A 25,626-nucleotide genomic window follows, 5' to 3' on the forward strand; every position below is an offset into this window, starting at 1 on the left:
AAACTACTCCCTTCTCCCATATTTCACTAAATCTAACACAGAAGCTGTTAGAGGTGCTGATATTTTTAGCAACAAAAGGGGCCCCTAAGTCAAATTCTGCTCAAGCCCTCATGCAGCCTTGGACCGGCCCTGCATGATGAGGTAATCTGCTGCACTATGCAGAAATGCACAACAAACAGGAGATTTAATTCAATGCTGCTAATGTGGCTTTAGTAGCTCTTCTATTTCGTGTCTGTTGAGTTTTTAATCGTCACAGAAACTATTCTGGTTGGTCGAGTTTATGGGACTCGACTGTGTCTGATGGTCACGAGTTTCTCAGTTCTCCGTGCGGCCGCGCGGATTAACTCTAAGTAGACATCGCATTTGATATGGTTTGATGCATCGTGTAACCGGAAAAATAATACTAAAAATAATAATATTTTCAGCGTTAAGCGTGACTCCAAGGAGAGCGTTAAAGCTCCTCACCAGGCTGAACCTGCATGATTAGGTTAGCGCTGCTCGTTATCCACAAACGCTCCGGCCAACCGGGACCGCAGACATAAACTTTACAGGGAAGACAGACACAGAGCCACACACTGGGCAGCGTGCTGAGATGTAAACGGCGCATATAACTGTTCGTTCACAAAGATAAATCATTCTCACCGCTCCACAACGCGACCTCTGAATTCGCTACAAGTTATTCCTGCGTTTCACATTGAGCTGCGCAACCAGAGCTAACGCGGCGGGTTTTAAACTCTTACCTAGAGTTCTCCAAAGGATCATAATTCCTCACAGTAAGTTGATGTAAATATCCATACAGGTCAGCCTGAGTACAGTTTGAGTGAAAGGAGGCGCGCGCGATCCCGCTGAGGTAAGGCAGCGGCAGCGCGAGGCAAAGTGCAGAGGCGCCAGCTGTGTGATTGGTCTGCGCTGTCGGCTTTTAAATGCCTAAACTATAAACCTATCTATTATAAACCTATCCTTTAGGAATTAATCTGCTCTGCTAGTGAAATGCTAACAGCAAAAGAGACGCTTGTAGCCCAGCTTAAAAAAAAAAAAAGATTTTTGTTTTGTTTTCTTTTCTTTTAATTTTCCTAGAAACGTAAACAATTAACGCTTAGCCTGGCGGCGAGGCTAGTAAAGCATGGCGGGCCGCCAGGCTTATAATACACTTATAATACACTGGCATCACTACCAGTTACGTTTCTAGTTTAGAAAATTAACCTGTAACAATAGTAGCTCACTTTCTAAGTTAACCTGAAGAAAGTTTATACAAAAATCTGAAATTATATCAAATTTAATAATTAAGAGGCAGGCTCACAAATGTCTATACTCCAGCTTTTATTTCACATATTCATCTTCAGTCAATATAATAGATGAACTCTCACTTCACCCAGCAATTTATAGCTTTTATGTCCATGTAAACGAGCGGATTCGACGCCTTCATTCGCCACACAGAAACACATCTACCAGCTATGAACCACGATGCACTCTGCCACTCATTGGCTGAGACCAGAATAATATGAAATTTATTTTCCAGTTTGTCCATAAAGCTACACTTACGTTAAGCATCAACTACAGTGCAGCCGACCTCAGTGTTCAATCTATCAACTCACCTGTATAAATACACCTGCAGGACTCCTCCATGCCGTTTGCTCTGAACCGGCCACCACGCAGCAGTTCCGGGAGGAGAAAGGCTGCCGTACACCAGGTATCGCGCCAGTCGTTTTAAGGATGCCTATTGGTCCACCGAAAACAATAAAACCCAGACATTATCATAAATCAATAAAATCCTCACAGACTGACCTTAAAAGTTGGACATTATGCTGCTAACACTTAGTACTTACCAGCAACTCATCGGAGGAAGTGAGAGCGCTGCCCAAAGCAAATAATGACCCGGCTGGAACACAGTGCGCTAAATAGTAAAACATAATTTAATGAAACTTCGAGGCAAATATATTTTCAGAGGAATTTTAATAATTGAGATAATCGAATCATTCAAGGAATGGTTGCAGCCCTACTTTATACTTTTATTTTAGTTAAATCATTTTCTAAAAATAGTACTGAGACTTGAAATGGTGTAATTAAATAACTCTAATGATGCAGATGTACTTCTACTTGACAGTTTTTCAGTAATCATTTTACCTCTGCTGACAGCTTCTTGAGGAGTCCAGGAAGTTGCTGAATATCTGTAAATAAATAACGAAAAAGCAGTACTAATGTCAAAATTCTGAGAGAGAAAAAAGTGGCCCTAATTGTCTTCCGTAAGAATCAGAACAGATGCATCTTTAAGTGGGGCAAACAGGAATGTTGGTGAACGATTCCTGGCTGAAACAAAGTGCTACGACTTAACGACTATTTTAACGACTTAACGACTATTTTACATTAACGACCTTAACGACTATTTTACATTAAAGTTACATATCCTTACGATTTAAACAATCCGCCACAAACAAAAGAAAAGAGCAACTGTAGTCACTGATTCAAATTTTCTGCTTCAAATACGTACATGGTACATTATATTATACACTCTGGAAACTCTTGTGAGTCATCAAATAAGTCAACATTTATATTAGCGACACAAAACAAATAGTAAATAATAGTTTTACTTACATTTGATGTGTTGGCTCCATAGTCAGTGGAAGTGGCAGTTGTCTGAACCGCTTTGAGCGCATTGTAAACCAAAAACCTACGTTCTGGCGCATGCGCAGTATGCGCCAGAACGTAGAACGCCAGATTTGATTTTATTGCAATTTTTACTATTCACAAATAGGTACTGTTAACAGGATTTACCACCTATAATAAAGTTGATTTGTTACCTTATATAATTTTAAGTGATTAAAATGGATTGTATTTACAAACCTCAAAATCCTTTTTCTTTCAGTGTGGTCATCAATAGATTTATGAAGGCTTTTTGAAGAACTGGGGTTACACCCGTGCATTCTGTTACAGAACAGAGCAGTTTCTGAGAATACAATAAAAAACAGCTGTTATTTACTACTGTAGTAAATGAAATACAGAAAATAAACATGTGAGTAAATAAACCTATTTCTCAGTATTAACTTCCTTTGTCATAAATGCTGTTTTAGCCTGAACACTGTCTGGCTAACGGATCAAGATTAATGGCTCAAGGCTAACGGCGAAGTTAGCTTCTATGCTAAATCACGCCCATACTAACAACAAAGAGATAGTTTAAAGACTACAAACATACACCGGCAGCCAAACAGCACCGTCAGAAGTGGTAATTCACATTAACACATTCATATCACATGATTACTAACATTACTCACATCTTCAGTGACTGCTTCTCCGCCATTATGCAAATCGGGTCTAGAACGTGAAGAAGGAAGAGGAAACTGCATAAAATACCTTCAAAATAAAAGCATGAATATGAAAACAGTCAGTTGGAAATTATTAATAATGTTACTCGTTACTCGCTGTTTGCGAAACAGCCAATACAGGTGCACCATTTATTGGCACTGACTGACGGTACGCCCAGGAATGAAAATTAGGAAAACTATTAGCTTTCTCAATACTAATAAACTTGTTTACACAGTGTTTATTCATGAAAATTAAGGTATACTTTGTGTTTAAAATAGTTTAAACAGTTCTAAGTGTTTTTAAGAGGGTTTCATGTTTTTGCAAATTCCAGCTATTTGTTGGTGGCTGTGGTCTCTAAGCCCGACAAGTACTTAGGTTGCACTTTAGTTTCTAACTGTCTCCTTGCAGCAAGAAGGTTTTAGGTTTGAATCCCAGTCTGGGGTCTTTCTCCATGGAGTGTGCATGTTCTCCCCATTCATGCATGGGTACGGTCTGGATACTCGGGTTTCCTCCCACAGCCCAAAAAATACAACTCTTAAGTAAATTGTTCTCTCAAAATGCAAGGTTGTTTATCTTGTGATGAACTGGCAACCTGTCCTGGTTGTACACTGTTTCTCGCTGAATGACTGCTGGAGATAGGCAGTAATAAATTGAAGTAATGACAAGTTACAAACCAGATTGGAATTAATTAATTAGTGAAGAAAAAAACTAAGTGCTGCCTCTCAATGTTTAGTTTCTGTTTGGATTTAAAGTAGACTTGAACCAGAAGACCTGAATGGTCTGGATGGTTGGTACAGATTAAGGTTTAGTTGCCCATACAGTGCAACATAGCAAAATAGGTTTCCTTTTTAAAAATACTTAAAATTGACACTAAACAGAAGAGATGTCCTTTAGTTTCATCTCTCTAACACCTACAGTGCAGCCTTGACTCGTTTCCTTGGGGGGAGTTACATCCATTCACACACTTCACATGTACACATGTAGGCCTCTTTAGGCGAGATCCTTCGATCCAAGAGACAATGACCCAAACATTTAAGGTCAGAGAGTACCTAAACTTTAGTGGCTCTATATATATAAAATTCCCCTCTCACCCTCTGTGGGTGGTCTCTTTCATCCTCTGAGCTCGGGTCCTCTACCAGAGGCCTGGGAGCTTGAGGGTTCTGCGCAGTATCTTGGCTGTGCCTAGAACTGCACATTTCTGGACTGAGATGTCTGATGTTGTTCCTGGGATCTGTTTGAGCCACTGCTCCAGTTTGGGGGTGACTGCCCCGAGGGCCCCGATGACCACAGGCACCACTGTGGTCTTCACCTTCCAGGCCTTCTCCAGTTCCTCTCTGAGGCCCTGGTATTTCTCCAGTTTCTCATGCTCCTTTTTCCTGATGTTGTGGTCACTTGGTATTGCTACATCCACCACAACGGCTTTCCTCTGTTCTTTATCCACCACCACAATGTCCGGTTGGTTCGCCATTACCATCTTGTCTGTCTGGATCTGGAAGTCCCACAGGATCTTAGCTCGGTCATTCTCCACCACCTTTGGGGGTGTTCCCCACTTTGATCTCGGGGCTTCCAGTCCATATTCTGCACAGATGTTCCTGTATACTATGCCCGCCACTTGGTTATGTCGTTCCATGTACGCTTTCCCTGCCAGCATCTTGCACCCTGCTGTTATGTGCTGGACTGTCTCAGAGGCCTCCTTGCACAACCTACACCTTGGGTCTTGTCTGGTGTGGTAGATCTGAGCCTCTATTGCTCTGGTGTTCAGGGCCTGTTCCTGGGCGGCCAGGATGAGGGCCTCCGTGCTGTCCTTGAGTCCAGCTTTCTCCAGCCATTGGTAGGATTTCCTGATATCAGCCACTTCAGTTATTTGTCGGTGGTACATCCCATGTAGGGGCTTGTCTTCCCATGATGGTTCCTCCAGCACCTCGTCCTCTGTTCCCCATTGCCTGAGACATTCGCTGAGCACATCGTCCGTTGAGGCTTTGTCCTTGATGTATTTATGGATCTTAGATGTTTCATCCTGGACAGTGGCTCTCACACTCACTAGTCCTCTGCCTCCTTCCTTACGGCTCGTGTACAGTCTCAGGGTGCTGGATTTGGGGTGGAACCCTCCATGCATGGTTAGTAGCTTCCGAGTCTTAACATCCGTGGCCTTCATCTCTTCCATTGGCCAGCTAATTATTCCGGCAGGGTATCTGATTACTGGTAAGGCATAGCTGTTTATTGCACGGATCTTGTTCTTGCCATTGAGCTGGCTTCTCAGGACTTGCCTTATTCGTTGGAGGTATTTGGCTGTGGCTCCTTTCCTTGTGACCTCATCGAGGTTGCCATTTGTTTGTGGTATTCCCAGGTACTTGTAGCTGTGCTCTATGTCTGCTATCGTTCCCTCTGGGAGTGAGACCCCTTCTGTGCGGACGACCTTCCCTCTCTTTGTAACCATCCGGCCACACTTCTCTAGTCCGAATGACATCCCAATGTCAGTGCTGTAGATCCTGGTGGTGTGGATCAGTGAGTCGATGTCTCGCTCGCTCTTGGCGTACAGCTTGATGTCATCCATGTAGAGGAGGTGACTGATTGTGGCCCCATTCTTAAGTCGGTATCCGTAGCCAGTCTTGTTGATGATTTGGCTGAGGGGGTTCAGGCCTATGCAGAACAGCAGTGGGGACAGAGCATCTCCTTGGTATATGCCACATTTGATGGACACTTGTGCAAGCGGTTTGCAGTTGGCTTCAAGGGTGGTTTTCCACAGCCCCATCGAGTTTGCAATGAAGGCTCTTAGAGTCCTATTGATGTTGTACATCTCTAAGCATTCAATGATCCAGGTGTGTGGCATTGAGTCATAGGCTTTCTTGTAATCAATCCAAGCGGTGCACAGGTTGGTGTGTCGGGTTTTGCAGTCTCGGGCGACTGTGTGGTCTACAAGGAGTTGGTGTTTGGCTCCTCTACTATTTATGCCGATGCCCTTCTGTGCCGTGCTCATGTATTTATCCATGTGTCCGCTTATCTTAGCCGCTATGATGCCTGACATGAGCTTCCATGTTGTAGAGAGACAGGTTATTGGCCGATAGTTGGATGGGACTGAACCCTTTGAGGGATCCTTCTGGATCAGGATTGTGCGCCCTTCAGTTAACCATTCAGGGTGAGTCCCATTCTGTAGCAGCTGGTTCAGTTGAGCTGCCAGTCGCTCATGGAGGGCAGTGAGTTTCTTTAGCCAGTAGGCATGGATCATGTCAGGCCCTGGTGCTGTCCAGTTTTTCATACCCGAGACTCTTTCTTGGACATCTGCCACAGTGATGGTTACCGGGGCTTGTTCAGGGAGGTTGCTGTGGTCCTCTCGTAGAGAGGTTAGCCACTGTGCCTTGCTGTTGTGGGACGCCTCCCTTTCCCATATGCCTTTCCAGTATTGTTCAGTCTCCAGCCTTGGTGGGTCTGCTCTGTTGTTAGTACCCTGCCATTGAGAGTACACTTTAGCTGGTTGGGTGGAGAAGAGCCGGTTGATCCTCCTGGCTTCATTCTCTCTTGTGTATCTCTTTAGGCGGCTGGCCAAGGCTTGGAGCCTTTGTTTGGCAGTTTCGAGTGCTTCAGGTATGGGCATCTGGCTGTACTTCTTGGGTACTGATCTTTTCATTGCACCCCTTAGGAGCTCTGACAGCTGGCTCACTTCCCTCCTTGTTATCTTGATCTTAGCCTCTAACCGTCTTTTCCATGATGGATATTGGGTCTCATGGTTGCTCTTATAGCCGAGCATTTCAAGGATCACTGATGCTGAGTTGTATATCAGCTCATTGGTTTCTGTTATGGTGTTGGTAGGGATTGTTCTCAATGCTGCATTCACATCTTCAATGAGACTTTCTGATGGTACTTCACTCAGCCGTTGTAATTGGCGTCGGGGTTGCCTGGTGTTCATTCGGGCCACGATTCTCTCTCTCAGGTCAGTTGCTGTCTCGTTCAGCTTTGATAGTTCGTTCATTACTGGGGCTGCATACCCAGTCTCGGGGTGGGGAGTAGTTAACTCCCCCCTGACCTTACCTTTGGGCTCCTCCCTTATGCCGTAGCATTTGTGTTGTACCTCGTCAATCTCAAGTTGTGATAGCAGTTGCCGTTTGCGGATGTTGGAGCACTGAGCTACTAGTTGTTTGGCAGTCATTGTAGACTGTGGGTGTCGAAGTAACCATTCCACCCTCAGTCTTTGCATGTAACCCCTCTGACTAGGGTTACTTGAGTAGTAGCATTCCAACAGATCCATGTTTTCGTCTCTCGCCCATTTCCGTCTTGTTCCAGTAGCCCATTTTTCATCAAGGTGCTCTGGTTCCCCAGCACCTGACGCAGACCTTGTTTGGCCGGGCGACGTCTGAGCCGGCATGTCTCAGACGATATATATATATATATATATATATATATATATATATATATATACACGAAGCCCCGAGATCAAAGTGGGGAACATCCCCAAAGGTGGTGGAGAATGACCGAGCTAAGATCCTGTGGGACTTCCAGATCCAGACAGACAAGATGGTAATGGCGAACCAACCGGACATTGTGGTGGTGGATAAAGAACAGAGGAAAGCCGTTGTGATGGATGTAGCAATACCAAGTGACCACAACATCAGGAAAAAGGAGAAACTGGAGAAATACCAGGGCCTCAGAGAGGAACTGGAGAAGGCCTGGAAGGTGAAGACCACAGTGGTGCCTGTGGTCATCGGGGCCCTCGGGGCAGTCACCCCCAAACTGGAGCAGTGGCTCAAACAGATCCCAGGAACAACATCAGACATCTCAGTCCAGAAATGTGCAGTTCTAGGCACAGCCAAGATACTGCGCAGAACCCTCAAGCTCCCAGGCCTCTGGTAGAGGACCCGAGCTCAGAGGATGAAAGAGACCACCCACGGAGGGTGAGAAGGGAATTATATATATATATATATATATATATATATATATATATATATATATATATATATATATATATATATATATATATATACACATATATATACACATATATATATATATATACACACACACACACACACACACACATCTAAAGGGTTTAAATTAGGGCTTATACATGTGTTAAAATGGACCCATCAAAGCTCAGACTTAAATGTAGTTGCGACTTCTCCATCCATGCTGACTGAACTTGAGGTGTTTTGCAAAAATAAATGGTTCAAACTTCTGTATTTGGTTGTGCAAAGCGTGTAGAGGGGAAACCAGAAAGACTTCCTGCTGAAACCGCAGTAAAAAGTGGTTCAGGAACTCAGGGGGCTGAAGACAATTACCTGCTGCACTTATTAAATTTGTTGTAGTGAATATTTTATAAAATAACTTTCCGAAATATATGCATAATTACATACTTACAACTTTCTTCTGCTGCATACAATGTAAAAGCACAACATCTTAAAAAGTATTTTCTTTCAAATTTCTAATGCAAATATTTTAATACACTTGAAATAAGACTAAATTAATTGACAAGTAACTTTCAGCGAGATATCAGAGCTAGCTTTGATTCAATAATTATTAATATTGATGAAAAGTACCAGTTGCACTGGAAGATAATTTCAGCTATAACATGGATTTCTTAGAATTTTTTTTTTAAATAATGTTTTTGCATTCTAGTTGTGGTCTATTTTTGTTGGTCTGTCATATAACCTAGAATAGGCTGGGGATTGAAGATTAATGATGCAATGTGACAAAATGTGACAGACACTATGTAGAGCAAAGGTCCTCATCCTTGGTGCACAAGCTTTACATGTTCCCCATTCTGGCCCAACTGATTTAAATAATTACATTACCCCTTTAGTAAGTCTCCAGTTGCTGCAGAAGCCTGATATTTACTGATATTTACCCAGTAGACCAGGTGAAACATCTAAAATATGCAGGACAGAGGGCCATGAGGACCACGGTTGAAGAGCTCTGACGTAGACCATGCACTAATAGTTCACAGGGGGGCTTGTGGAGCATTTAACATTTAAAATCTGCCCTTAAAGTTTCACTATTGAACATTTATTTAAAAAAATGTTTTGTTTTATATATGCTAAAACTGACTTTGTGTCATGAAAGTTTGTTATGACGCAGATAATTTGTGAATGCTTCTCCACCTCCTCTCTGTGTTGTTATTGTCATCTGTAGAAATGCACCACTCCTGGGAAAAACAACCAATCAGAGCCAGGAGAAATGTCTTAGTGCTGTCAATCAGGCTCATGTAAGTACTGCTCAGTGTGTGATTGGCAGAGAAACAATTTACTGTTAAAGAAAAATACTTTCTCTGCCTTCATCAGGGGCCATGCTAACTAGCATAAACACACTTATGATTAGCTGCACTGAGATCCTGAGTTTTTTTTCAGGTTATTTATCTCATACTGGACTGTCGCAATATGGTGAGAGTTTTAACAAATATGTAAAAAGTGTTTTTCATAAAAGTTACATACTGCAGCAGCATAAACCAATGATCTCTGATATTTCTCCAGCTTTTCTTGCCCGTCTTTGCTTGACAGAAATCAAACAGCAAGCTCCAGAAAAGGTTGGACGTTTTATATTTGTCATGCACGCTCACAGCTGGGTGATGGGTGAGGAGTGGGAGACCTGAAACCGAAAAAAAAAGTGAGTAAGCTTTATCACTTATGAGCAGCAGCAAGTGGGGAGGTTCACTTCCTGAGCTGAGGGCTAAATTAGTCAACAAAAGTTTGAGACACGACCGAGAAGTTAAACGGAACAACATATCATCTACCAGCAGATGAACCTGCTGCAAGCCTCCAATTATTTAGGCAAAATCAGTCTTAGTGTTGACATTTTTATAAAAATATAATTCAGCTAAAATCTGTCAGCTTATTTGTGATTTATTTTTTCTTTTCTGCTTCAACAAGAAAAAAGCAACATATGACATGCATCTATGATAACCAGCTCACAGGGACTGAACTAGCGTGTCACAAACAGGATGAGAGTATTGAGGAAGTCTAAGAAAAGCAGAAATGTTCGGTTTTATTTTTACTTTTTGTTGTGAAGAGGCTTAAAAGACTGGAGAGATGGTTAAATGATACATTTTTCCCATGTAGATTACTTTAACTCTGGTTTATGATAAGGATAATAAAACATAAAAAATATAAGTACAGAGATACAGTGGCTATAAATAATTGTGGTTCAGTATTCAAGAATTATTTGTTTAATATATCTAAAAGATTTGATAGATAACTCAGCTTGAGCAAAAATACCTCGGTATCATGCTACTTGGCATGCTAATGGCTAGCTTGCAATCTATAAAGACTGTAGCCTCCACTGTCCATATTAATGCTTCTTAAAGTATATTAAGTGTGTACATGAAAAAAAAGTATAATTTATAAAAGTGGTGTATTTGGGGAATTTAATGATTCACAGGTGGTATATAGGCATGTTCATAATGTCCTTGTTTCTTCATGGTACTGTTTTCAGAGACTCTCCTCCTCCCCCAAATATGGCTGTTAATTCAGTTTTTGCTAAGACTTCCCCAATTAAAACAGTTTTAATCCATTTCATTTTGACTGACTTTAGGGCGTAACCAAATCACAACTAAAGAGAAGATTTCCCAATGGTAAGAAGACTCCGTTGTTCCGTCACACCATGTTCTGCTTTCTATGGAAAGAAATATCGTTCATAGGATATCAAATTGGTATAAATGTTGTTTTGTTGCCAGGGATTGAATAAAAATAAAAAGTGCAAAAAAATGTGTTCAGTCAATAAGGCTGAAAATGACTTTATGTTGTCCTGTAGTGCATTGTTAATGTTTACTTATTTTGGGCAACTTTTCCTTAGTATTCTTATCTTTGCACGACACTTAAAAAGAGGATGTTTTTTCAAAAATGTTTCTGCTTGGATCCCTACCCCCACCTCCATACACACGCTCTTGCACGAAAACATATTGCCTCAGAAAGCTGCATGCAAACAGCAGTGTGTTGATTACTATCTATGTATTTTATGATTAAAACGGACCAAACACCAGATATCTGATGCAAAAGTAATGAGATTCCATAAGTGTAATCAATGAGAGATATACTCTGCAAAAAATGCAAAATCTTTCCAAATATTTTTGGTCTAGTTCCACCGCCAATTTCTTAGTACACTTGAAAAAAGCCAAAACTAACTTACAAGTAACGTTGCAGCAAATTAAAGGAGCTTGTTTTAAGTAAATCTTTTCTTAATGTCAGTATAAATGTGCTAGTTCTACTGGTAGACTACTTAACTTGGTACAAGGTATTTTCCCATGCTACAAGTGAAACAAGCTGCCTATTGCAGGGGTCGGCAACCCAAAAAGTTCAAAGAGCCATATTGGACCAAAAAAAACAAATCTGTCTGAAAAAATGAAAAGCCTTATATAAGGCTCATAATGAAGGCAACACAGGCTTTAAGAGTTTATATTAACCTATTATCAAAATGACTACTGCATACATAATTAGCAATTATGATTAAATGTTTATTTTCCCTGCTCTGCGTCCTGGAAAGAACGATGCACCACCTGACTCTGTTGTACGATGGTGCTTTAAGTTTACCTTCCGTTACAATATTAATATTTTATGTTTTGTTGCATTGATAAAATTAAAGAAATGCAATAAAGAATCAGATTTTTGATGTCATTTTTATTATGAAGATTAACAGGGAAAGGATCATTTTTTCCTTTTGGAACTCGAAAAATCTGCTCCCAAATGCAGTTTGCATGACATCGATCGCTCTGTGTAAATAATCACGTTAAGTGTGTGATCTAAAAAACAACAAAACGGAACGTGCTTAACGTGCCGCTTATCTGGGCAACACACGGAGTGCAATAAAACGCAACCTGCAGTTATGAAATAAAACAGCAGCCTTTTGAAAAAGTAAAGTATATAAAATTAAATTAATACACTTTAAGCTTGATTTCTGTGCAAATGCCAAGCAAGTCGGTGCAATGGTAAAACGTAGCAGCATCCTCTTCTCTTTTGAAATGCAGCCATCCTTGGACCAGAGCAACAAAACACAATAATATCGCTATGTGTCATTCTAAATACCGTGTTTCCCCGAAAGTAAGACAGTGTCTTACTTTCTTTTTATCCCCAAAAGCCCCACTATGTCTTACTTTCGGGGTATGTCTTATATTGGAAAAAAATTGTCGAATTTTAAGCAGGAGGTGGCAGTGACAAGTGCAGGGGACGGCGCGGTGACGTATGGAGAGGGGGACGGCGCGGTGACGTATGGAGAGGGGGACGGCGCGGTGACGTATGGAGAGGGGGACGGCGCAGGCGTGGGCAGGAGGCGGCGCTCATTAAGATCAGAGGGAGGTGGCAGACGCGGCGACGTATGGAGAGGGGGACGGCGCGGTGACGTATGGAGAGGGGGACGGCGCAGGCGTGGGCAGGAGGCGGCGCGCAGCTAGATGAGAGATGTACCCCGAAAGTAAGACATATGTCTTACTTTCGGGGTATGGCTTAAATTAGCCGACCCCCCTGAAACCCCCGATACGTCTTACAATCGGGGGTGTCTTACTATCGGGGAAACACGGTGTATACTGACAAAAATCACTAATCATTTTATGAAAACAACCACTTTATTACTAAATATATGCATCTTTGACAGGATTGTGTTTAATGTGCCTTCTGTTTATGGACATCACTGGACAGCTTCTCCACATCGGGCATGTAAGATGTAACTTTGATCTTGATGCTGCAGCTAATGTAGCGCTTCTCTGGAAATGTCTTTCCACATTACCGTATTGTTTGGACTATGCGGCTTATAGCCTGGTGCGGCTTATATATCTACGTTTCCAGTTTTTTTTATTTTTTTTTTTATTTTTTTTTTATTGTAGGTGCTATAGTAAGGTGCGCTCTATAGTCCGGAAAGTACGGTTTGTTATTTGACAACTTCTCGCTACGGCGCAAACATTCAGGTAATCCTTCCACTTTGGCAATGAATGCAAATGATTCGGTCCAAGAATTGTAGAATCTCTCCTCTGCTATTTTCCTCTGTTCCCCTCCATTGACCCCCACACACCCGTCGGTTTGTTTACAACAGCCACCTGCCTTGCGTCCCGCCCAGCTGGAAGAAACGTGTCGCAGGCTATGATGCAAATCTTCGTTGACAGAAATTTAATATTTATTCTACACATTTTTATAGCGTGGAAAACGTTATGAAATGACCGTCATGTTTGTCCTCCTACAGAAACTACATGAAGACAAAAAATATATTTCCCACCCCATCTTTTTCCATTTTCAAATATTTTTGAAAAAGCGTCAGAGCCACTAGGGCAACACTAAAGAGCCGCATGCGTTTCTAGAGTTGCGGGTTGCCGACCTCTGACCTTGTTAATGGTGATCAAACTAGTATGTCTGATCACCATTAAGGAATTATTTACTTAAAACAAGTTTCGATACCTTGCATCAAACGTTTTGTGTTTTTGCACAAACTAAGCAGTATCAGTAGTTCATAAAAAGTACAATAGAAATATTGTGTTACTTCAGGAAGAGAACTGCTGCTGGTCTATGTGGGCAGGCAGGAACCGACACCCACAGAAGGTTTCTTTTAAGGATGTGACTTCATTTTTTTATTTCCACATTAAGCAAAATGACCAAACCCACACAGGAAGATGGCAGAACAACACCTTATTAGGACATGGCCTGATTATTTCAGGATTTCGAGTTAAAACAACCCAAACACAGATGACCAAACACCGATTCTGTTACCTCCACCCATTGTTTTACCCTGAACCAACTAAAGCTGCTAGATTTCACATTACAGTTTTAAAGGTCAGAAGAGAAAAACGGTAAATGAAAATATTTCTCTTCTGAGTTTAAAGTGACCCTGTTGTAACTCCTCCTACATCATGAAAAGTAATGCACTGCCTCTCAGTTTAAATTGGTTGACCAGAGAGGAAATCACACTTTTAGTTTGACCTCAATGCCAGAAACACAATGGACTGGATAATTACTGTGGCACTTTTCTGTTCAGGTAAGGAAAGTTTGTGTCTTCTGATTTCATGCAGATGTTTTAAATAATCTGCCAGTGTGAAAACTGTCAGAGCGATTACTTGATGGAAGCTGCAGACAATAAAATAAGTTTCTGTTTTACCTATTATGTTTTAGAGGCCTAAAAAAAAAAAACAAGCACAAAAGTAACCTAGAAGTGCAAGACATAAGAACGTTTAAAATAGTTTTTGTATATCATCCAATAATAAAATGTAACAAAAGTAAAGTTTATTATGTTGCGACTGTGGTAGGACTTTGTCTTGTAACCTGTGGGTTGCCAGTTCAAACCCCCGCTCATAAGTCTGTGAATGTGTGAATAACTAAATGTAGTCTGAAGCGTTTCAAGTGCTCTAAACTTAACAAAGCATGATGCACATTATGCAAGTACAGGCTGTTTCCCTCTTAAGTCTTTTGGTGAAATAGAGCAGACAGCTACTTTAATTCCTTAAGATGCCTAAGTCTTGATCATTTTTCTGTCTGCAGCAGAGACATTTTCTACTTGAATTTAGCTTTGCTTCCCTTTTAGCAATTTATCATCAGTATGCATGTTAAAAATGGTCATTACATTTAATTGTGTTAAATGCAACATTTAATTGTGTTAAATGCAACTGTGTAACTGTTTTAACTGGAACTGTGTTAAATGTAACTCACAATTCCCCTCACAAATTTCTTCATTATGACAAACATTGTCTTTTACTTCGCCCATACATTCGGACAGTTCTCCAGTCTCAACTCAGGATGTCGAATTTTACTTTTTAGTAATTATTTCAAACTTTTCTTAAGAATGAGCAACATGAATTTAACAAGAGTCAACGCTCTTCAATAAATTATTTTTATTGGTCTATCTGTTTTTAATATATTTGTTCTGTGTAAGCATTTTGATGGGAGCTGCAGATGTTTGCAAATGAGATTTTTTTTCATCTCTGTGGTTGGGATGCTCCGATCAGGTTTTTTGCTGCCGAATCCGATCACCCATAATCACTGCCAATATTCTGGATTGGCTATTAATTTTTCGCGTCAAGTATAAATGCTACTGTGTGATCTGGCAAAATGGAACAATTATTTGGCAATAAATTCGCCTAATTTAGACATAAATATGCAAAATACTTGCAGACACAATGCAGCAGCTATTCAGTTTAAAGGACAACTGAAAAACCTGCAATCAGTAAAATAATATTCAACAGTAAAATTCTCAGTACCATAAATTATACATAAATAAACCTGCCTATATCAAATAATGTCAACAAAAAAAGGAAGCATTAATTCAAAGTCAAATGCAGGCTGCATCAAAATAAACAATCCTAAATAAATCAAAACTTCCTGAGAGCGGCTAGCTGATTAATGCTGGTTCCGGTTACTGACTGAACTGAGTAATTCTGCAGAACACAGAGGAGATCGATTTTCTTTCCCCAGAGATTATCTGTCTTATGTTAGAACATAGCGAAACTTTTAATACACATATTTTTCTTTCTTTATAAGTTACATGCTGCAGCTTTAAGCAGCTATAAATGCATGGTTGTGAGAGTTCACTGTTGGGTTGAGCGGCGATCCGTCTGTGAAATTTTACCACCAGTAGCGCGTAGCGGCGGTTCAACAGCGAGAGCAGAACCAGCGTCTTACACCGCAGCTCGAAGACTTGAATAATTTACTTGTTTAGCTTTCTGACCGTCATGCTCTTCTTGGTGAGTGTTGGTAGTTGTGCTGCTTTACCTGAGAGCTCCGGATGTCTTTTTTTATGCAGCACCAGAACCAAACTTGGTCAAGAGTTTGTTTTTAAATGTCATATTAGACTCGTTGTGTTGATGCATTTGGACGTGCTTTACTCCCGAGGTATTTTTCTGTCGCAACACGCAAACTTCCCCATTCACGCTGAGCGTTACACACCACATTGCTTAGTGTGTATCACCGCATGCTTACGCAGTGCGAAGGAAAGAGGAGATAGCTGCACATACAGGCTGCGAAGTGAGATACAGCAGTGTGATCGGCAACACGATCGGCGATCACCGATCATACACTTTGTCACGAAAATCGGCACAACCCTACTCTGTGGGATTTAAACCTGGTTAAATAAAGGAAAATGAAATAAAACCAGGTGAAAATGTTAAGATTGCTAAGTGAGCTGGTGGCAGAAGCAAACAAAGAAAAGGTTTAGTTTAGATTTAAAGCACAGATCTTTCTGTGACATTAGTCCTTTAAGTCTATATGTTCTTCAGGTGATAGAAGGCCGAGTTTGCAACCGTTTTTATGAGAATCTGAACGTTCAGGTCCGACTCCATGTCTTGAATGGAAGCTTTTAAATGCAGGTCCTCTGTAAAAGTATTTAAAAATATTTTACTGTCACAATCTTCGTGGGGTAGATGAGTAACACCCAAATACAGGCAGAAGGGAGGCAGAAGAAAAGGAAAAATTACGATATTTAATGAGACAAAAATAAACTTAGAAATGGTATGGGAACAGTAACTAAAGAAAACAGAGCAGAAATGACCAGACTACAGACTTTCCAGTACTTCGTTAAAAGTGTTGCAATAAACTCTAACAGTTCAAGCCACGTTTATCTGCAAAGCACATTTCAGCAACACATGCCTTACATCACATCATATAGTCATCAATTATGAAACAAGCAATCGACATTACATTTTGTCAAATGTCATCAAAATCATCAAGAAAACACTTATCAAATATGTTGACCAATGTTTAACTTACTACAAATGAAAGACAACTTTCAACAGGTGGAGTTTTAGTTTAGATTTTAGTTTAGATTTAAAGCATTCAGTGTTTCAGGTGTTTTGCCGTTTTCCAGAAGTTTGTTCCAGATTTGTGGTGAATAGAAGCTGAATGCTGCTTCTCCATGTTTGGTTCCGGTTCTAGATGCACAGCAAACCAAAACCAGAAGACCTGAGAGGTCTGGAAGGTTGCTATGACAACAGCAGATCTTTTATGCATTGTGGTGCTAAACTGTTGAGTGATTTATAAATTAACATCAGTATTTTAAAATGTATTCTCTGAGCTACAGGGAGTCAGTGAACGTACTTTGGAAGTGGAGAGATGTGTTGTAACTTCCTGGTTTTAGTCAGATTTGTGAAGACAGTGTTGCAGTAATCATTGCAACTATAAATGCATGATTGAGTTTCTCTAGAGATCTTGCTTTGACATTAGTCCTTTAAGTCTAGACATGTTCTTCAGGTGATAGAAGGCTGAGTTTGCAACCGTTTATAAGAATCTGAACGTTCAGATCTGACTCCATCACCACATCCAAATTTCAGGTCTGATCACTAATTTCTAGTTGTAATAACTGAAGCTTTGTGCTGACTCTAGGTTGTTCCTCATGGGGTCCAAAGATAATAACTTCACTTTTGTTTTTATTCAGCTGGAGAAAGTTATGGCACATCCAGGCATTTATCTGTTCCAACCATCTGTTCAGTGCTTGGATGGGTTCAGAGTCACCAGGTGACATGCTTTGTAGTGAATTGGAAGACCCAAATCCCATTAAGTGAGAGCCAGCTCCTCGATTTTTTTCGCCCATTTGCTGCTCAGCTCTCACTCTCAGTGACTTCGCCCTGCTCACTGCAGAGTTTTGTTTTGCTTGGCAGGACGTTGGTCCAATTATGTTCTAAAAGGATGTAAATCTAACCAAAGGTGACATTACTAATTTTAAATATATGAAGCTAAATTAACTGTGGAGAAAGAAAATCCAATAAATAGAATCTGTGATACAGGAAAAATCTATTTCAGTTTTTACAGTAAAATAAAATAACAAGCCAGTTGCATGATACAACTTAAATATTAAAACCTGACTGCAATATTCAACTTACACTGTTAACTTTATTGTTCCTGTGACATTTGAAAGGTTTGGTCTTTAGTGCTCTCTAGTGGTTAAACACTGAAACTGCAGAACATGTCTGTTCTCTCCTGCATTCTTCACCAAAATATCTCTGTACTCAGTCATTAAAACAGAAAAACTTAATAGTAAAAGAAAAACCATAATAGCTTTGAATTAAAGAGATTCTGTGGATTTGTTCTTTTTTTCCTCAGTGCTAAAAGCTGCAGTCGGCTTTAACGTTGATTCTGGGGCTTGGAAAACCCTGACAGAAAATGATGAAAGTTTTGGCTACCAGGTGGTGCAAAGACAATCAGAGTGAGTCATCTCGATTCAATTTTTAAAAACTTTTGTAAAATGTTGTAACCAATGTTTGTCTGTGTTTCTCTCAGTCTGCTTGTCAGCGCCCCACTACTACAGTACCAAAGGAATAAAAGGGGACGGATATATCGGTGCAACAGAGGAGGCAGTTGCAGCAATCTTGTTGCTCTAGGTAGGAATCATTTTACTACCAATATTATGAACGCACAAATTTCACAATAAAGACATTTAAAAGTACAAATTTTATAAGTTCATATCATGACCAGAGGTTGGTTGCACAAGGAGCTTAAAGGAAAGATTATGCACTAAATACTGAACAATGTCAAACATGCTGTCCTGTAAACAAGTATTTCCTCCATCAAACTTAGATGTTTCAGCTGAAGTTTTAATATCAGACAAAGGTAATATAACATCCAGTGAACATTCAGTTCTTAGATTTTAAGTAGATCGCTCCTCTACTTACACAGGTACTATGTTGTGGCCATTTATGCAAATTTTGTGAATTGTAATTTCTACTAATTTAGTTTTCTATTTTGGGAAGTTAGAATTTATTTAATTCAGTTTAGAACCAAAATCTGTAATTAATTTGTATATTTGAATTGATTAGACTATGTTGGTAATTGGTTAGAACCTCCCATTAATTTGAGTAATTAAAACACACCGGGTGCTTGGTGGAGGTCTATTGTTTGGCAGATGTTTGGTGTGTTGACGGGAGGTTTTGTAAATTAGTTTTTGACCACTTGTTTTGTACTTGAAAGATCAAATTAAGTTTACTTTCGTTTTCGGCTAAGTTGTAAGACATTTTTAGTAATTATTTTGTCGCTATTATTTTACAAGAAATAAAGAATATATTTTTTCAAAACAAATCAAGTCGGAAGTGCGTGCAAATCAAACCACCTGTTACCATCCACGGCCTTTGTTGGAATTTTGGTTTTTGGAACATAGAAAGCCGTGACAGGTACTATGTTGTTGCCCCCAAAAACGAAAAAAATCTGTAAGGGTGAAATAATCTTTCTTATCCAATGTCAGCCTTCACTTCTCATTTTTACATCTTGTTGCCATTTGATTAAAAAAATAGCAGACATTTCCCTCTAACAGTTTCCTTTTTTCAGTTTAAGGTTTATGGAGCAACATTTCACCAACCTGGTGTTATAACAGCTTCAGTTGGGAGACATTTACATTAAAACAAAATGAAATTCTGCAAATAATTACTGTAATTTATGGGAACAATTCTTAATGAGTGATAATTTTGTCAAATCATCACCACAAATGATTGTTTTTACAGAGCAAATAGCTGCTGTCAACATGTCTCTTGGTTTGGAGATGGCAAATGATCCGTCAACACAAAACACAATGGTGAGAGGATGAGCTGCAGAAAATAATGAATAAATAATGAATGAAAATATAAAGGTATATTATTCACACCTTTTCCAGGTCTGTGGTCCAACCATTCCCAGAGACTGCAAAACTATCACCATGTACAACGGTTTGTGCTATGAGATCGATCGATCTAATTCGTTTGTAAAGTCTTACCCGTCTGCGACTGAAGGTAGGCACAGTGAGCTTGTTTCATCATAATTATGTCACTGCCTCTGTAAACTGGAGGTTAACTTTCTCATCAGCACACTTGAATAACGGTCAGGAAACTGATCTAGATCTCTGATTTCTTTTCACAGAGTGTCGAACCCAAGCAGACATTGCATTTCTGCTGGATGGCTCAGGCAGTGTGGCTGATGAAGATTTCAGCAGAATGAAAGAATTTGTGAAAAATATGATCAGATCACTCCTGGGAAGAGATACACAGGTGAGACCTGTAACTTCATCAAAAACATTGTTGATGCTTTTCTAAGTGTACATCTCCTTTAAGGTCGTTGCTGCTTTTAATTTACTGTAGTTGATTTTTAACTTCATATCCATTTTTTCATTTTTGCAGTTTGCCATCACCCAGTTTTCTTATTCTCCAACAACACATTACTACTTTAATACTTTTAGCACTTTCAACTGGGAATCTCAAATTAACAACATCGGTCAAAAAAGAGGAGGAACATATACAGCTGGAGCCATCCAAAATGTTGTGTAAGTATTTCTGATGTGTTATTTTAATATTACTATAAAGGTTAAAGAAACAAAATTAAATTTGATCATGAATAGCTTAGAAAGTCACTTTTTCTATTTAGAGAGACATGTTGTTTCAGTAGGTAATGTAGTTTTTAACTAGTAGGAAAAATAATTATCAATGTAACTTGAAGAAGATTCTAGATTGACTTTGATGTCCAAAGGACAGTACAATTCTCTAGAAGTTAGATTATAGAAACTAAAAATATTTACTTTTGTCTACTTCATAGTTGCACAAATGATAAAAAAAGCAAATCAGATGAAGCTACTTAATAAAATATGAGAAAAGTAGATTTAAAATAAGATTATATCTGCGCACTTAATGGATGACAGTGGGTTAAAATAAATAAAATGTTTTTAGTCAGATATTTGCAGCCCCTATGTGCTAAGAAGAGCTATGTAATGTATTTTCTGACCAAGTTGGTCAGACTTTATACATATGTAGCCTCTAGAGTGGTGAGACTTAAATGAATATATAATAATAATATATTGAGTGTCCTTACGACTATTACTGCTACTTGTTAAATACTGTGGTTTGTGTTTTTTTGATTATTTTTAAATCCTATATAACATTTCAGTATTTCTGAAAACCACAACATTGGTTAAATAAAGGCTACAGCATTTAGGATGGAAACAAACCAACACAGCTTGTTCACACCACATTTCTTAAGAGAGAAAACAGAGGCAGTGTTGGAGGAACAATAATAATAATAATATATTTTTTAACAGGAATGATGTCTTCTCATCACAATCGGGTTCCAGGTCAAATGTGAAAAGAATTTTAATAGTGATTACAGATGGAGAGTCTCATGATCGCAGTCAATTACCAGCAGCAACACAGTCAGCTGATCGAAAAAACATTATTCGATTTGCTATTGGGGTAAGTAGCATTTATGATTTTTTTTTTTACAATTACATGTAAACATATGTGCTTATTGTCTGTTAGAGTACAACACATTACATTTTCATACTGCAAAAAGCATTATTAGCTTTCATTGTAACTGCATTGTTATATTTTCATTTGTAAACCAAAACTGTCAAATATATAAAAGCATAAAAACACAGAATTTGTTTTTCTTTTCCTCCTCAAGATCTTCATATAAAATTTCACATAAATGCTAAACTTTTATTTTATTCCTAAAACAATTTCTTGTACTGTACTTAAAAGCAGAGTTAATGACTCAGTGCTAGTTTTTATGACTAATCTTGACTCAAAAACTTTAGGAGAAAATGTAAATTACAACGACTGCTTTGAAAAGAACGACTGCATCATAATGTTTCACTGACATTGTATTTACACCTCCAGGTGGGGAACGCATTCACAAGTACAAGTGCAAAACAAGAGCTCAGAATGATTGCATCTCAACCTGCTGACAATTATGTGTTTCAAGTGGGAAGCTTTGATGCTCTTGACAAAATACGGGACAACTTGCAGGCAAAAATTTTTTCCATTGAAGGTATAAATTTATAATTTAACATCTGAAACACTTGTTCCATTTTTCAGCAACATGTACACATTTTGTTTCATAGCTAACAGTGGCTACTTACAAATATAAAGCACAATTATATTAAACTACTAAGTAGTGACTTTATTTAAGTTATTGTTGGTTCTATGGTGTACAGGAACTCTAAAGAACTCTGTAAAATAATATTTAATTTGTTTTGAATTTACAGGATCACAAAGTGGTGGAGAGACGCTGAAACAGGAAATGTCTCAAGAAGGCTTCAGAGCAGCTTATGTGTCTGGGGTAAATAATCACAAAGTAAATATTTCAGAGTCTTACGGCATTAAAAGCAACCCATATTTGAAATAAATTGATCTCTCTGTTCTTGCATTGCAGTATATTCAGATGACTATGGTTGGTGCTAACCAATGGAGAGGAGGCTACAAGAAATACTTGCTTAGTAATGTTTTAAACAACGTCACATTTGAGCCATTGTTCATTGAGCCTGACAGTTACCTTGGTAAGAACAAGACAGAAATCTGATTTTTAGGGATTTTTATCGGCACAATTTCAGTTTGGTTTGACTAAATAATTCACTGACCCACAGAGCTGCTATCTTAGTCTATTAGAAAGATACTTTTAGGTATGTCAGTCTGTTTAGCATCTTAACTGTCCAAAACATTTAAAAGTTTAAAAAGACTGTCTCTGACTATTTAACCATTGAACTCCAGGTTATTCCATGGCTGTTGCTAAAACAAGTTATGGTCCTCTGACAATTCTTGGTGCTCCAAGAAATGAACACAAAGGAGTTGTTATGACAGCTTTCAATGAACGACCGAGAGATGAAATCAGACCCTTTGAACAACAGGTAGGTACAGTTTAAATTTACATCTATTCAATGAAAAGACAGAACTTTTTCCTCTTTCTGGCATTAAATTAAAACAAACTATTTTTGTTGTAGATCAGCTATGAAATCCAAACCTATTTCTATCTGCTAAATACAAAATTGATCAATGTTTTAGAAATGATCTTTTCCAAATTCAGAGGCTCAGATACATTTTCTTTGTACTTATTTAACTAAACAACGCACATGTTGACATTGTTGGTAACAATGACTTAAAGAGAATTAAACAGAGGGTAGGGTCAGAGTTTCAAGTGACTTGTGGCCCATTAGTTAACTACAACATTCTTGTTACTGAATGCTATTGCTGAATTACTGTGATCAGATTATAAGACCAACTGTGTAAAAAATGAAGGTTTCTTTCTGATGACCATTTATTCTTGTTTTCTCCAGACTGGTGAATATTTTGGGGCTGAGGTTTGTGCCATGGATGTGGATTCTGATGGTGTGACTGATCTAATCCTCATATCCTCTCCGATGTACAAAGACGTTGATAGAGAAGGACGAGTTTATGTCTGTGAATTAAGTCGTTTGGTAAATGCCGAGTCATTTATGTTGATTTATTTAACCTCCTGTTAAGTTTTGGCATAAATAAAGTTTTTCTCATCCTCTCATTTTTCCAGAGTGTGGTTTGTTATTTTGATAAACCGTCACAAATAACCACACTAAGAGGTGATGCGTCTGTCAGAGGGAGGTTTGGGTCGTCTCTTGCTGTTCTGCCTGATATAAATGCAGATAAATTCAATGATTTGGCCGTTGGAGCTCCTTTGGAGAATGATGGCCAAGGCAGCATCTACATATTCCAAGGAGAAGGAGGAAGAAAAATAAATCCTACTTACTCACAGGTGAGCAAAACACAAACACAAACCATTAAATGTTTTGTTTTTCAACATGAGTTGAACCTTCACAGTTGGTAGGGTCATTATTGAATAGAGTTTACTTGTTCTTCATATTATTCTGTAAGTTTTCTCCAGGTACTCTGGCTTCCTCCGATAGACCAAAATCATGATTGTTAGGTTTATTGGTTACTCTCAATTGCACTAAGAATTGTGTCCATTATGTCTTACCTAATGGTTGCACTAGGTTAAGTCCTAATGCACCAGCCCACTCCTAATGGGGGGTCTGCTGGTGACCTTTACCCCCAGCCACCCTTTGACTCTGCACAGACAAGCTGGTATAAAGAATGAATGGATGAACTTGATAAACAAAGATTTTTCTCATTACAGAGAATTGCTGCATCTGCAGTCCAATCAGGCCTGAAGTCATTTGGCATCTCCATCAGTCAGTCTTCCTACGATCAGAGTGGTGATGGACTTCCTGACTTAGCAGTGGGTTCAAAGGGAAAAGTTGTCCTACTCAGGTAAGTCTCCATTGTTGTTATTTATTAGCACACATCTTCTGTAATTAGGCCCGAGCAGCTAAGCGCTGCGAAGGCCTATTGTAATCGTGCTGTTAATTAGGCCCGAGCAGCTAAGCGCTGCGAGAGCCTATTGAAACTGTACTGTTTATTAGGCCCGAGCAGCTAAGCGCTGCGAGAGCCTATTGAAACCTTGCTGTTTATTATTATTAGGCCCGAGCAGCTATCGCTGCGAGAGCCTATTGTTTCTGTACTGTTTCTTATTATTATTAGGCCCGAGCAGCTAAGCGCTGCGAGAGCCTATTGAAACCTTGCTGTTTCTTATTATTATTATAGTTCTTGTGCCAAATGAATTGGCTTTTTGGGGGCTTTATCATATTCAAAAACTCACCAAACTTGGCGGGGGCATAGAGCCCGGTGCGAAATTTTGTATTTTATGGTCGTTGCAAAAATCGCAAAAGAAACGGCTCAAGGGCGCCACCTAGCAACTTTCAAAGGACCCTTTCCTATTCACTTACTTTATCGTAGAGACTTGAAACTTGGTACACTTGTACAGCTCCCCAAAACACTCAGAATTTACAATTAATGTCATAGTGCAAGTATCACAGATTGTCGGCCATTTTGGATTAAAGTTCCGATTTTGACCCGATTTTGGGCGTTTGCAGGGTTCGCATTTGATCGAACTTGTCCTAGGGATTTCGATCGATCGGCTTCAAACTCGGTCAGATCGTTCATAAGGCATGGCCGATCCAAAGTTATCGTAGGTTTGCGTTTTCGGGCTTGCTGAAGGGGTCTTTCCGGGGGTCAAAGGTCACCGATTCGCCATGAAACATCAAACTGTTATAACTCTTTGAAAAAAACTCATAGAAGCACCAAACTTTCAGTGATTGATCATCATGGGATGCTCTACAATACCCAATGGTCAAATGATGACGTCACTTAGGCCACGCCCCCTGAGAACAGGAAGTGTCATTTTTTACGCTGAACGGTCGCTATCTGACCCCTTTGACCTAATCGAGGTGAAACTGTGTCCACAGACAGAAAACATGTTGGTGTGTTGAGGATTCCAAGCCAAGCTCATTTGAATCCAGCAGGTGGGCGTGGCGGCGTGGCGAAGTGACCCTAAACGCCGTGTCCTTACGTTTGGCTGTGGATTCCACAATTTTGAGGCCAGCTGCACCAAACTTGACATGAGTGATCCTGGTAGGGTCCCCTACGATCCTATGTTGTCATAGTCTGACGTCATCTAAGCCCCGCCCCCTCAGAACAGGAAGTGCTTTTTTTTCCATGGAAAGCTGCCTTTCTGGCTCACTGCACCTAATCAACATGATTCTGTGTTGGATGACAGATAACATGTTAGTGTCACTTGCTTTAAAGCGCCAAGAGTCTTCTGTAGAGGGCGTGGCCGTGGGACCGCA

General features: G+C 39.6%; 1 protein-coding gene and 1 long non-coding RNA gene across 2 annotated transcripts in view; one reads left to right on the forward strand and one right to left on the reverse strand.

Moving 5' to 3' along the window:
• Positions 1-1,595: 1,595 nt before the first annotated feature.
• LOC148153758 (uncharacterized) lies at positions 1,596-2,958 on the reverse strand. The gene is made up of 4 exons (XR_015761519.1): positions 2,842-2,958; positions 2,125-2,168; positions 1,827-1,894; positions 1,596-1,717 (listed from the first exon to the last, which is right to left on the reverse strand). It is a non-coding gene; the product is annotated as an uncharacterized LOC148153758 (long non-coding RNA).
• An 11,180-nt stretch (positions 2,959-14,138) lies between these two features.
• The window catches only part of LOC106911476 (integrin alpha-M-like), a 107,744-nt gene continuing 96,256 nt past the window's right edge, over positions 14,139-25,626 (forward strand). Inside the window, exons 1-15 of the mRNA XM_088000959.1 lie at positions 14,139-14,235; positions 18,285-18,387; positions 18,462-18,562; positions 19,676-19,746; positions 19,825-19,939; positions 20,067-20,194; positions 20,324-20,466; positions 21,235-21,385; positions 21,812-21,962; positions 22,180-22,253; positions 22,347-22,470; positions 22,682-22,818; positions 23,245-23,385; positions 23,475-23,696; positions 24,078-24,211. Of these exons, the coding sequence (XP_087857085.1) occupies positions 14,199-14,235; positions 18,285-18,387; positions 18,462-18,562; positions 19,676-19,746; positions 19,825-19,939; positions 20,067-20,194; positions 20,324-20,466; positions 21,235-21,385; positions 21,812-21,962; positions 22,180-22,253; positions 22,347-22,470; positions 22,682-22,818; positions 23,245-23,385; positions 23,475-23,696; positions 24,078-24,211 (1,832 nt within the window). The 5' untranslated portion in view covers positions 14,139-14,198. The remainder of the gene's footprint in view (positions 14,236-18,284; positions 18,388-18,461; positions 18,563-19,675; positions 19,747-19,824; positions 19,940-20,066; positions 20,195-20,323; positions 20,467-21,234; positions 21,386-21,811; positions 21,963-22,179; positions 22,254-22,346; positions 22,471-22,681; positions 22,819-23,244; positions 23,386-23,474; positions 23,697-24,077; positions 24,212-25,626) is intronic.

The sequence above is a fragment of the Poecilia mexicana genome, unplaced genomic scaffold (assembly GCF_051168715.1).
Source record: "Poecilia mexicana isolate PSO_F unplaced genomic scaffold, ASM5116871v1 scaffold_19, whole genome shotgun sequence".
In the NCBI taxonomy this organism is placed as follows: domain Eukaryota; kingdom Metazoa; phylum Chordata; class Actinopteri; order Cyprinodontiformes; family Poeciliidae; genus Poecilia; species Poecilia mexicana.